At 46.8% G+C, this 14,263-nt stretch overlaps 1 protein-coding gene across 3 annotated transcripts in view; it reads left to right on the forward strand.

Annotated features, from left to right (window-relative positions):
• GRIN2A (glutamate ionotropic receptor NMDA type subunit 2A) overlaps positions 1–14,263 on the forward strand; it is a 227,717-nt gene that overhangs the window by 129,624 nt on the left and 83,830 nt on the right. For all 3 annotated transcript variants that reach the window (XR_014213659.1, XM_082199615.1, XM_082199614.1), the window contains exon 4: positions 12,312–12,904. Coding sequence is in view for 2 of the 3 variants with exons in the window: in XM_082199615.1 (XP_082055741.1) it covers positions 12,312–12,904 (593 nt within the window). In the remaining variant the exon portion in view is untranslated. The remainder of the gene's footprint in view (positions 1–12,311; positions 12,905–14,263) is intronic.

A 14,263-nucleotide genomic window follows, 5' to 3' on the forward strand; every position in this document is an offset into this window, starting at 1 on the left:
TTTTGCCGCTTGCGCATGTGCAGACCCAGACTCCGCTAACCCAGAAGTAGTACCTCAGGTTAAGAACTTTGCTCAGGATGAGAACAGAAATCGTACTCCGGCAGCGCAGCAGCAGCAGGAGGCCCCATTAGCTAAAATGGTGCTTCCGGTTAAGAACAGTTTCAGGTTAAGAACGGACCTCTGGAACGAATTAAGTTCTTAACCAGAGGTACCACTCTATATGGAGTGCAACTGGGCTTAACCCCAGGCTAGTGTGTACAGGATTTCACCTTCGATGGATCTGATTTTACTTTAGGAGTCCCTTTGCTGCCCATCTTTTTTCTCTTTTAAAACATTAACCCGCCACTGTCAGATTTACAGAGAGGAAATCTCTCTCTTTCTCACCTTGCCTCCAGTGCTGCTTGTCGGAAAGGATGAGGGCGAAAGCGGCTTTTCTTCTTTTGTAGTGCGATGCTATTCTCAACGGGATTTCGCGCGGAAGGGAATGAAATTGGAGCGGAAGGGAGGCAATCGTGGTGGGGGGGAGCCAAGGCAGAAAATGCTCATTTGTTAAATAAAAAGGTACAGGGACACATGAGTGAGTCAAATAGATGATGGGAGCTCATCTTTGTTCTGCCTCTTTCTTTCTCCATGTCTCTCCAGATTTTAATTATCTGGCCATCTGCATATTCTCTTTCTGTAACCTCAAAATGCATTTGTCCTTAGCTTGGGGAAATCAGTGGCTTGGGGTTGGTGGAACCTACTTGTGGAATTTCTGACATGCTTTCCTGTGCTTCTGGGGACCCAGTAGCAAATGTTGCAAATGCCATTGGTATGTATGTATGTATGTATGTATGTATGTATTTCCTGCCCATCTGGCTGGATTTCCCCAGCCACTCTGGGCGGCTCCAAACAGAATATTAAAAACACCAAACATTAAAAACTTCTCTAAACAGGGCTGCCTTCAGATGTCTTCTAAAAGTAAGAGAGTTATTTATTTCTTTGACATCTGATGGTAGGGCATTCCACAGGCTGGGCGCCACTACCAAGAAGGCCCTCTGCCTAGTTCCCTGAAACCTCACTTCTTGCAGGGAGGGAACCGCCAGAAGGCCCTTGGAGCTGGACCTCAGTGTCCAGGCTGAATGATGGGAGTAGAGATGCTCCTTCAGGTCCACCGGGCTGAGGCCGTTTAGGGCTTTATAGGTCAGCACCAGCACTTTGAATTGTGCTCAGAAACATACTGGGAGCCAATGAAGGTCTTTCAGGATTGGTGTTATGTGGTCTTAGCGGCCGCTCCCTGTCACCAGTTTAGCTGCTGCGTTCTGGATTAGTTGTAGTTTCAGATTGTATGTGCACACTGCTATATCAGGTGTCAAGAGTGCTTCTCAGCCAAAGGATTGCATGCGGCAGATGGTTAACTCTTTTTGGTCAAAGATAACACAGTCACTTCTACAGCACTGCATACCTACTCACACCATTTAGCATCTAGGCAGCTATTTCCAGGTCCATGCTCTCTGAAGCAGTTGGAGCCACAGACTAGACTTCTGTGACCTTCCTGTTGCGTTGACTGGGAGCTCAGCTCCTTTATGGAATTCAAAATCCATTTACCCCTTAACTGCTGTTCTATAATTCTAAGCATGCATGTCTTATGTAGCTGCCTCCAGTAGGCAGATGTTAGTGTTTGATTAAGTTTCCAAAATCTCAAGATCTCAAGTCTATGCTGCCCTGATGTAAAATGTGGCTTTGCTTTGGGTGAATCTACAAAACAAAAACAAAACATGTTTTCCAATGGGAAGTGCTTTCTTTCATTTTCTTTTAAAAGCGGTTCAAGTTAAGCCTCTCCTTATTAATTCACAGCTTGATCAGTTTAATTTGGAAAGAGCTGGTTTGCCGGAGAATGAGGAAGCTCTCTGCTATTTAAACCTATCAGGGAATAATTATCGCCCAAGTTGCACACTGATTTGCTATTTAGTGGGAGCGAAGAGCGGCCGACTTCACCACTGGCACAAAAGACGTAAACACACACAAAGAGAGAGCGAAATGGTCCCGGCTAATTGTGCCTCCTTGCCTTTGCATCAAATCCCCCATTGAATGAGAAATATTGCAGAGAGTCCCTTTGCAAACACCCTTCCCAATTTGGCAATGACCCCCAGAGGCTGAAAAGTCCTAATGCACTTACTTAATCCCAGCTCGTTTCTTGCCTGTTCAGTAATTATGTACACCATATTAATTCAAGGATGGGGAATTCTGGCCTTTTGTTCTTGCCTTCTAGACTCTCCTCAACTGCACCCCTCACTGAACATCCTCCTCGGTGGTTTTTGCCTGCTTAGAATATCTCTCTGGATTCTGATAAGGCCTTTTGCTTTTCTGAATGTGGGAATCTGAAAGGTCTGTTAGAGGAGGTAGAACCTAGGTAAAGGTAAAGGGACCCCCTGACCATTAGGTCCAGTCGCTGACAACTCTGGGGTTGCGGTGCTCATCTCGCTTTACTGCCGAGGGAGCCGGTGTACAGTCATGTGGCCAGCATGACTAAGCCGCTTCTGGCAAACCAGAGCAGTGCATGGAAACATCGTTTACCTTCCCACCAGAGCGGTACCTATTTATCTACTTGCAGTTCGTGCTTTTGAACTGCTAGGTTGGCAGGAGCAGGGACAGAGCAACCGGTGCTCATCCCATCGCAGGGATTCGAACCGCTGACCTTCTGATCCGCAAGCTCTTGGCCACCAGCATCCCAGGTAGAACCTAGCTGGCCAATAAATAATTACATTTCTTGCTCTGCCCACTTTTGCCTCTGCTCCTACCCACCACTAGCCTGCGACCCCTGGCAGGCATCCCTAAAGGGTCAAAAAAGGTTCCCTACCCCTGCATTAAATGATATCTAAGAGGAGGTGTTGGCAGGGATGTGTTGTAATATGGTTGCATCAATGCTGTCCTATCTGTGGCTGGTCAATGGCAACTTAAAATTGTTTTATTTAACTAATTTATATACTGCTTAACTACTCTTCTACAGTGTATAAGAAATACAATACAATGGGAATGTTCAGGGTGGCAGGAAAAGACATACTGTTTATTAATATTCTTCCTGACTTGCGCTAGCAAGTTCCTTTATGTAGCAGGTTCCCCTTTTACATGCACAGCAGATAGCTGGCTGCAGCCTTGGGTGAGCCTCTCACTATTGTCTCAGATTGAATTGTATGTTCATTATAAGTTCCCTTGAATCCCACTTAAAAAAGAATAAAGATGCCACAATCTTATTCAAAGTCAATAAAAGAAGTTTACTCACATCAGTTCACAGTTGGATTCCTGAAGGCAGACTTAGTTACAAATATGTACATGTGGATCTGCCCCCATATGGGGGAGTAATCCCAGTGTTTCTGCTAGCTGAGAGCTAGCAGAGCAGTCCTAGCTAAAAAGCTGACCGAACGGAGAAGGAAGTCAAAAAGAAGAAGTGTGCCGCGTGACTCGTCCTTTTGTTACCTGGACAGGTTTGGTCACTCACGCCCACCTTCTATCACATGCAAAAGGAAGGATGCTCCAGCCAGGAGGAACAGGCTGGACCAAACATTCCCTTGCATGTCTTCTCTAGCATTGCAAGGAATGTTGTACTTGACTGCTTCTCATGAATCACATCCCACAAGGTCAACATTGGTTAAAAAGATAAGACCAGAGTTCAATTAAAATGCTGCTGACAGAGGCAGATTTAGGGCAACGCAACCGGTTCCATTGCCCTGGGTGCCAAGCCTAGGGGGCACTGCAACTACAGTATGAGATAGTGAATGGAGCAGAGCAGATGATGAGAGGCAGTGGGGGGCATGCACCAAATTTGGGACTCACACAGGGCAGCGCTGAAATTTGAAAGAGCAAAGTCTGCCCTGCTGCTGGAATTTTTAAAAAGCATTCAGTAGGCACTAGAAATTCAACAGGGTCGGGTCTCTCTCTCTCTCTCTCTCTCTCTCTCTCTCTCTCTGCCATATCATTTTTATTAATTTAATAATAATAATAATAATAATAATATCTTTATTGTGCTTTCCAATCTTTATTAATGCTTTCCATTACAATCTCTTCTCTTATATTATACAATTTGGCTTTTTAGGGCCATGACTTCCTTCAAACCTTCCTTATGATTTTCTATTTTTCATTTCAAATTTCTGCATTTTCACTGCTTCACTATTGCTTTCAAATCAAAAACATCAAAGCAACATATTTTCTTATTCTTCACTGCAGTGATTTTTATACCTTTGCTTACAAAGCTTCTTGCAATCCTACCAACTTGTTTGATTGACTACAATTGTCATTCAAATAATTTACACATTTAGACCAGTCCTTGATGAACTTCTGGTCCCACTGTTCTCAGATTCTTCCTGTCATTTTGGCCAGTTCCGCATACTCCAGGGGGTCTATCTGATCTCAACTGGAAGGGGAGCACATGTAATTTGCCCCACGTTATTCAATGCATAGCTCCTGGTGGATCCAAGCTGTGCATCTGAGACGTGGGAGACCACTGACAGTGACTTCCTCTAAGATCTCAATGATTGGGCAGGAATCTGGGATCTGGCAGTCACTGAGGCATCCTGGACCGAAGTTGTTAAGGACCTTGTTAATTAATACATGAACCTCAAGCCTGGCTGGTGCCGTATGAACAGCCAATGAAAGCTTTTGAGCTCCAGAGTTACATGCTGGCAAGAGTGTGTTCCCTTCAACAGTGCAGCTGCAGTATTTTGCACCATCTGGAGCCCAATTGTCTTCCTCTGCTTGTTGAGAAAGCTCCTTCAGGCTGCTGTGAGTCTCCAGGAGAAGACTCAGCTAAAGCATCTCAGGTGGCAGTATGAGGAAAGGCCTTTGTATCTTGGAGTGCTGCTTCGAGGCAAGGAGCATGATACTGGGCTCCATAGACCTAGGAATGGGGAAGAAATTTGAGGCTGTTTGCATTTAAAGGCAAAGCTACCTCATTCACACTTTCTGAAACAATACAAGAACAGAAGCATCGCCAAAATGCACTCATTTTTTACTTTTGCAATGCAGTGCTCCAGCCAAATAATGTATATGAAAATACATATAATTGGTGTAAATTGTGCATCAAATTGCATGATAAATGAATGAATGATAGAATCCGTAGAGTTGGAAGGGACCCTGGTAGCACCTGATTTCTCGCATCACCAGTAAATTGGACTAGATCAGCAGTGGGAACCTTTTCCAGGCTGAGGATCACTTCCGGAGGCAACAGGGCAGCGGTGGGTGGAGCCAGAGGTAAAAGTGGGTGGGAGCAGTCAAATACAACATTCCTTGGTTTCCTAGAGTGGTCATGCAGGGGATGTTTGGTCCACCCAGTTGAAACTTCCTGTTCCTCCTGGGTTGGAGCATCCTTCCTTGCATGTGACTAGTGGGTGGGCATGACCTTTCCAGACCTGGTAAAAGGCCAAGGCATGCTGCCTCTCTCTCTCTTTTCCATCTTCCTTTCATCCTGCAAACTTCCCGGACTGCTAACTGCAGTCATTAGGTCAACCCACGTATGGGGTAAACCTGTTTGTATATGCTTGTAACTTTAAGCCTTAAGCCTGCCTTCAGGGATCATGCTGTGCTCTGCCTGAGCGTGAGTCAACTTTCTTTTTATCGCTTATGAATAGGACTGTGGTGTCTTTAATCTTTTAGGAGGGATTCAAGGGGTCTTACCAGGAAAACATTAGAACACATTTCAATCTGGACAAGCCAGATTGAATTGAGTCTTGTCTTAAGAAACTCACACGAGTTTGCAACTAGTTTTCTGCTGTGTAAAGGGGAATGCACTCTGCTAAGTAAACTTGCTAGTGCAAGTTAAGAAGGATATTAATAAACAATATATCCCCTCCTTCCACCCTGAACATTCCCACAGCATTTACCTCTAGGAGGTGACATTCCAGCCGTGGAGAAGTCACAAGGTTTCTACATGCACACTTCCATCTAAGAAAGCAAGAAGCATCATTTGAGGTTGAGGACACATTCCAGTTAGGCGCAAACACTTAACAAGGGCGTGGAGGAAGACTAGTAAGGAATGTGGCCTGTGGAGGGTGCCAAGGGCCAGGTGAAGAAGCCTGGAGGGCCACATCCATTCCTTAGAGCAGGGTTTCTCAAACTTGGGTCTCCAGCTGTCGTTGGACTACAACTCCTGTCATACCTAGCCAGCAGGACCTGTGATCAGGGATGGTGGGAATTGTAGTCCCAAACAGCTGGAGACACAAGTTTGGGAAACTCTGTCTTAGAGCTCCCCCATCCCTGGACTAGATGATTTTCCAACTCTGAGATTCTGTAAGGATGAAAGCTATCTCTCTGGTATGTTGGGCCCAGCTGGTTTCGGGCTTAGCGTATTGAAGAACTGGCTGATGAGAGAGAAGGAAAGAAAACTTTTGGGAAAAGTCCTAAGCATCTCGTCCCTCTTGGGATTGGTTAATTTCCTCGGCTCTCTCTGCAATTAGTCTGCCTAGCCTTTTTCTTCTCCCTAAAAAAAGAGACAAGCGCTGATTTGTTGTTTGGGGGAAATGATGCAGAAGGCAGTGAAATAATAATAAAAACAAACCTCCGATGGGAATTCGAAGTGCAATGCCATCTGCCTTCATTATGAGCAGTCAGAGGGAATTACACGCTATCTCCCAGTGGTGGAGAAATCTGATAAACAGATAAATTTCATGGTAAAGTTGGACCCTCTGGCAGATGTTAGTTGGCCACTGCGAAGAAGGGAAAGGCAGAGATTGGAGCCACCTAGAAATGCCTTGTTGAGTGAAGGAATATTGCATATTGAGGCCATGTTTTAGCAAGGGAGAGAATGCCTCAGGCTGACTCCCTCCAGCCTGTCAAGACGTAAGATTCCTTTCCCCCCCCAACAACCGCCATTTTTCATCCGATTATCACCAGGGCAGCAACCTTTAATCAATTGATTAAGCAGCTCTGGTTGATTAATTGTTGGAGGCTAATAAGAGCAAATTTGAACCAGTTGGGCTGCAAGCTTAAGGACATGAGAAGTGATTTGGTCCCATTGTGCTATTGCCACAAGGAATTAGAAGAAAGAATGTAATAAACGTTGCCCAAGGGCGTTGAGTCTGATGGGGCAAGCTAGCTAGCCGCTAATCTGGATGGGACTTCTAATGTGTGATGGTCAGGTCCTGGGTCTGGCTCCTGATGAGTGGGAGCTGGTGTTTCTACCAGCCAATCAGGAGAGAGAGAGGGGGAGGGAGAGGGAGAGAGGTATTTAAGTTAGATGCTGATGGTTAAAACCACATGTTTAATCAGGGTGGGAATTTCTGCTTGGATAATTGCAGGGGGTGGACTGGATGGCTCTTGAGATTCCTTCCAACTGCCCCCACCTTTTGACAGCCCCAGATTGCTTCAGGGGAGATCCGGGGCTGCCTTGACTCACCTTGGACAAATCCTGAATCAGCTTGAATTGATTGATGATCTGGGATTTGCCCAGACAGGGTGCACAGCCTGACTGGCCTAAGATCACCTGGTAAAGTTCTCAGATGGGTGGAGGGTTAAGATAGTGAAATTAGGGATGGAATTATTTTATTTCCAATAGCTGATGTTGTGAACCATCACAGTGTTTGTCTTGCAGATATTTCGGGTCAGCCTAGAAATGTCATAAACTTTACAAACTTGTGTTTCATGGCCCCATTGTCTGCCACCCTTTTTCCTGTACCATTCTCCTGTGTGTATCTGCCTTAGCCCTTAGGTGCTGGGCTATTAATGTTCCTACCACAATAAATCTGTTCCTCCTTCAGACTCCTTTTTGCTTTTTGCTGTGAGAGATTCTGCTCCTTGTGTTGGGCTGGGGGTGGCCCATTCTTTCTCTTCTACTTTGTTGTCGAGCATGAAATTTGGGATTTTGCAGTTTCCGTCCTGTGAACAATCAGAACATTTTCAGAGCAGAAAACCCCGAAGGTGTGTGCCAATTAAAGCTAATGCACACCTGCTCAACGAGAGGAGAAAAAACCTAATTTATTTTTGGGTGAGCTGCTCTTACATTATGTTCCTTTGAGATGTCTGCTTTCATGAACTTCACACGCTAAAGCCAGAACGATTTGAGGGCTTGCGGGAACAAGTCCCAAAGAACTGCACAGCGCCTGTGCTGTTGTAAGCCTTGTAGTTAATGCAAATGATGGCAGTAGAGAATGCATTTACACACACAGTACTTGGGCTAATATATATCTGTGGTTGGTGAGCAGCTATCCATGGCTTCTGCTTAAAAACATGCATCATCTCCACCAGGGTTCCTGCTTCTTTCCTCCCCTTTGGTTGATGTTCTGCATCTTGTAATGCTTGTCTTTTGTCACTAGGTGCCGCTATAGTTCTGCCCCTAGAATGCTGGCCTTAATGCTTGCAAAGGGAAGCTGCCCATTTAGCCCCCAAAAGAGCTGGTCCTCCCAGAATTCTTCATGATTGAGAAAGACCAACTGTTGTAGTTCTTAAGCAGGAGAGCAAATGTAATGAACCAACAATTTTGGGGGTGGGAAGGAGCCAGAGAAAGTATTTTCATGAGCTGACCTTTCCACCAGCAAAGTAATGACAAAAAGTAGTAAGCTCTGTTACAATGAAAGACTCGTACAGAATGCAGATAATGGAAACGAAAATTTGTGAGGCTCTAGCCCAGGGGTCAGCAAACCTTTTCAGCAGGGAGTCGGCCCACTGTACCTCAGACCTTGTGGGGAGTAGACTATATTTTTTTGGGGGGGGGAATGAACTAATTCCTATGCCCCACAAATAACCCAGAGACACATTTTAAATAAAAGGACACATTCTACTCATGTAAAAACACGCTGATTCCCGGACCATCTGCGGGCCAGATTTAGAAGGTAATTGAGCAGGATCTGGCCCCCGGGCCTTAAATTGCCTCCCCGTGCTCTAGTTGGGCAACCAGAACCTCCATGTGGTTAAAACAGCATGAGGAGGACCACACTAACTCTGCTCAACTGTTCTTGTCCCCCCACCACAAGTTGGAGGGCTGGATTTATGCAGTGTGGAACTTTCTCTACTGGAAGGGGCTCCCTGGACAACCTTTGCCTTCCACAAGGAGATAGGACTTCTATTGCAGAAAGCCTTATCTTTCAATATGTAGAAGGGGATGAAGCCATGAATGGGAATGCAGCAGAGAAGATGGATTCCTTCCTTCCTCCCCCTTTCATAAAATGAGGCTCAGACAGCTGGGCTTTGGGCTGAATGATCAGAATATGGTTGACTTTAGCCTTCTGGCAATGAGGTGGCAAGAATTTCAGTAGGGAGAACTGCCACCTGCTTGGTTGTGTTCTGGTTTGATGTTGGAGCCATGAGGAAAGATGCAAAGCTGGAAGACCACAAAAAGCTCTGAGGGAGCTACATGATCCCCAAAAAGGTTGGGAGCAGGCCTTCTGTGCCTCTGTCTCTAGGCTCCACCCCTTGAGAGCCTAAGTCAGCCCTCTGTCTTGAAGAAGAACATCCCTCATATGTTCCTCACATGTACCACAGCCTCCCTCCTGGTACACTCCTGAACTGGTGATGTGCAGGATGAGGCATCTCCTTATTCAGGGGAAGGGGGTTTCATTTAGGTCTTGGTTCTGGCCCCACAGACCTTGGTGGCCTGGTAGACCCTATAGGTTCCCCTGGAGCTTCTTGTCTAACCACCTCAGGCCCACTGGTCTCCCTGTCTTCCACAGTCACCTCTGAGCCTCAGACCCAGCTCCTTATCTGGAGCCCCTGCAGCCCCTGATTCAGTGTCCAGATAAATGGGTCGTGACACCTGCTTCCCCACAAAAAAAGGACCCAACATCCCCTCAGCGGTTTATGTGAATCATCCTGTCAAACATTGCTCTTTTCCCAGCTGCCAAGCCTTTCACGATCTCGGATGAGTCACATAGGGGAGCCCAGCCAATCAGAGATCACACATGTGTGGGAAGATGCCATGATGTCACAGGGCCAATCAGACTGGGCTGCCTGATATCATCACCGAGTGCAAGCCTGGGAAATGGAGTGCAGGGACTCATATTCTCAAAGGGAATGTTGTTTTTCATCTCTGCTGGATATTTTATGCAGGGGCCAGGGGGGAAGAGAACTAGTTTTGACTCAAATAAAGAATGAGAGAGTTGGGTATGTTTAGCATGGATAATAATAATAATAATAATAATAATAATAATAATAATAATAATAATTTATTTATACCCTGCCCATCTGGCTGGGCTTCCCCAGCCACTCTGGGTGGCTTCCAACAAAGATTAAAAATACATTAAAATGTCACACATTAAAAACTTCCCTGAACAGGGCTGCCTCAAGATGTCTTCCAAAAGTCAGATAATTGTTTATCTTTTTGACATCTGATGGGAGGGTGTTCCACAGGGCAGGTGCTACTACCGAGAAGGCCCTCTGCCTGGTTCCCTGTAGGTTCACTTCTTGCAGGGAGGGAACCACCAGAAGGCCCTCAGCGCTGGACCTCAGTGTCTGGGCAGAACGATGGGGGTGGAGATGCTCCTTCAGGTATAAGAGGAGACTAAGAGGAGATATGATTGGCAACTTCAGATATCTTAAGGACAGTCACATGAAAGATGGAGCAAACCTGTTTTCTCCTGCTCCAGAGGGGAGGGCCTGAACCAATGGTTTCAAGTTACAAGAAAGGCAGAAACTGCCTCAGCCCCTAGGAGTCGGCGCCTATGCCCAACACTCCTATACAGATCCTGTTTTTGCTGATAAAATGTTATATCCAACTTGCTCTGTGCAATTTACTGCTGGCTCACTTCTGTCACATCCTGCATCATTTTAATAGTGAGAGCCATGCTCATGAACAGAGATTCGTAAAGGAGCAAAACGGCTCAATCGGTGTGTAGTTTGACTCCGATTGACATGTGTGTCATCAATGAAAGGCCTCCATCCACCATCCACTAAATGACATCATTAGTTGTGATTCCTGCATTGCAGGGCGTGGGACTAGATGGCCCTTTGGGTTCCCTTGTAGCTCTGCAGTTCTGTGATTCTGACACGGAAGCTACTGAAAGGTAATGGCTGGTTTCTACGGAAGGTTCCAAATCTCTCAAGCCATCTTGCTTCCAAGAAAGCGAGAGCGAGAGCACGTAATGAGGCTATAGAACATTCCTGACCACTGGTCCTGTTAGCTAGGGATGATGGGAGTTGTAGTCCCAAAACATCTGGAGGGCTGAGTTTGCCTATGCCTGCTTTAGAACAAGAATCCACAGTGTACACTGTGTACCTTTACACCATGCAATATCCTTTTTCTTCCTTCGAGTAGTCAGATTTCAATTTAAGAGCGAACACACAGGGCTAAACAGAGGGGCTGTGTTGTTCCAAGAAAGTTAATTGCACTCAAGGCTAAATTGCCACCTGGCGTCCGATAAACAATGCAGTGTTCATTTTATGGTGAATATTGGAAGGGACGCAGTCTGCGTTTGGAGAGCTGCTAATATAAACTTCTATTGTTGCGTGTATGTGAGAGTTACACTCCCAAATGTCTGCGTCTTCATAGAATCACAGAATTGTAGAGTTGAAAGACATCTCCAGAGTTATCTAGTCCAAGCCCCTGAAATGAAGGAATAACAGCTAGGGTGTTAGGATATCACAGAACTTGGAAAAGCAAAGAAAATCAACAACTAAAGTGCTAAAAGCACAGAGAAACCACCCATGCAAGGAATATGTCTGGGGCCTTTTTAGTGTAGGGGAACAAGATTAAAGGGGGTACAGTCAAACTTCCGTTTTTGAACAGCTCTGCTTTTGAATGTTTTGACTCCTGAATGCCGAAAACCCACAAGTAAATGCTCCTGTTTTTGAACGCTTTTTGGAACCCGAACGTCCGACACGGCTTCCATTTTGAGTTCCCCTATTGAATTGAAGCTTCCACTTTCTGTTTTTGGTTTCCGAACGTTTTGGAAGTCGAACAGTCTTCCGGAATTGATTATGTTCGAAAACATAGGTTCCACTGTACATGATATTCTGGCAAAACATTTAGAAGAATTTTCTGATTGTAAGAGCCGTTTGACAGTTGAATGGACTCAGAAGGACTCTCCTTCAATGGAGGCATTCAAACCCCTTGCAGGGGTTATTTAGTTATGATCCATTTATTGCAAGGCTTTGGACTAGATCAGCCTTTTTCAACCTGTGGGTCTCCTGATGTTGTTGAACTACAACTCCCATCATCCCTAGCTAGCAAGGCCAGAGCCTAGGGATGATAGGAGTTGTAGTCCAACAACATCTGGGGACCGACAGGTTGAGAACCGCTGGACTAGATGAAGCTTGGGGGTCCCTTCAACTCTACAGTTCTCTGATTCTAAACCTTACCTACAGATCAGTCTAATATTAATAAACTTCTCCCTTCCTTCCCTCCTTTGTAGGATGTGATGTCCACGTTTTTCCAGTTTGGGGCTTCCATCCAACAGGAAGCCATCATCATGTTAAAATTCATGCAATACTACGACTGGCACGTCTTCTCCTTGGTCACCAGCACTTTCCCCGGCTACCGAGACTTCATCAGCTTTATCAAGTACACTGTGGAGAACAGTTTTGTGGGCTGGGACATGCAAAACATCATCACCCTTGACACGCCTATCGGTGATGCCAAGACAACGATTCAGCTGAAGAAGATCCACTCCTCTGTCATCTTGCTTTACTGCTCGAAGGACGAAGCTGTTTACATCCTGGAGGAGGCCCGCTCCTTAGGCCTGACTGGATACGACTTCTTCTGGATCGTTCCCAGCTTGGTTAGCGGCAACATGGAAATTACTCCCAAAGAGTTCCCTGCGGGGCTGATTTCGGTGTCCTATGACGAGTGGGACTACCGTTTGGATGCCCGGGTACGCGATGGCCTTGGGGTTATTGCTACGGCTGCATCAGCCATGTTGGAAAAGTATTCGTTCATCCCTGAGACAAAGACAAGTTGCTACGGACAGCAGGAGAACGACGAACGGCCATCTCACAGGCTGCACAAGTAAGGCTTCCTTTGCTCATTGGTTCTTTTAAAACTGTGATATCTGCAGCTTTTGAGATCTGGGGGGAAATTAGCTGATCTGTGTAGATCGAGGGTGAGGAATTGGTGGCCCTCCAGATGTTGCTGGACTGCAGCTGCCACCATTGGATTGTTACGTGGGGCTGCCGAGAAGGCCCTCTGCCTGGCTCCCTGTAACCTCACATCTCGCAGTGAGGGAACTGGAAGAAGGCCCTCGGCGCTGGACCTCAGTGTCCGGGCTGAACAATGGGGGTGGAGATGCTTCTTCAGGTATACTGGGCTGAGGCCATTTAGGGCTTTAGAGGTCAGCACCAACACTTTGAATTCTGCTTGGAAACACCTGCACTAGTTGCCATGTCACCTCAATTCAAGGTGCTCACATCAGTCTTTACAGGCCTAAAGGACTCAGGACCCAAATACCCAAAAGACCACCTCCTTCCCTACAGATCTTCTTGGGTGTTAAGATTGGCAAAGGGGAGGGGGATCTCTTGGTAGTTCCTCTGTTCTCAGAACCTTTGGGCGTGGCAGCCTGGGTGAGGGTCTTCTCTGTGGTGGCCCCTCATTTGCAGAACTCCCTCCCCACATTAGACAGCTTCCAGGGAATGCTAAAGACACCCCTCTTTACCTTGGCTTGTGACACTCAAGGTGCATATTTTAAGGCAGTGTTTCCCAAACGTTTTTGGGCAACGGCACACCTGTTTACCGGAAAAAATTCTCGCGGCACACCACCATTAAAGCCCCGCCCCGCGACGTCAGCGCGCAGCGTCACGCCGGGAGGGACGCACAAAAGTGAACGTTTTTTCCCTTCCCCTTGCCGGGGTGGGAGGAGGCAGCAGAGCGAGGGACTGAGGGACGGCGGCAGCTGAGGCGGCGGCGGCTGTTGTGGTGGTGGCGGCGATAGCGGGCGGAGGAGGAGCCGTCGCCGGGAGTTGCTGCTGCTGCTGTTGCTGCTGCTGCCCGGACATGCCGGCCTCCTCCTCCTCCGCTGTCTCGCGCTCCTCCCTTTTGCGCGCGCTGCCCCGCCGCTCGGCACCACCACTACGGAGCCGCCCCCGGCTCGACGCGGATCCTCGCCGCCGCCGCCTCTCGCCGCCCGACTCGCCCGCCTCCCTCCCACGGCACACCAGCCGGTGTCTCACGGCACACTAGTGTGCCGCGGAACACCGGTTGGGAAACACTGTTTTAAGGATCCACTTTATTTTTATAATTGTTTGTTGCTTTGAACTGTTTTTGTTATTGTGTTTTAATTGCTGTAGCCCAGCTTGGAACCTTAGGGTGAAGGACGAGTAATAAATTGAATAATAATAATAATAATAGGGCTTGCCGATCAAAAGGTCGGCG

The sequence above is a fragment of the Podarcis vaucheri genome (assembly GCF_965113315.1).
Source record: "Podarcis vaucheri genome assembly, chromosome: 14".
NCBI lineage: Eukaryota > Metazoa > Chordata > Lepidosauria > Squamata > Lacertidae > Podarcis > Podarcis vaucheri.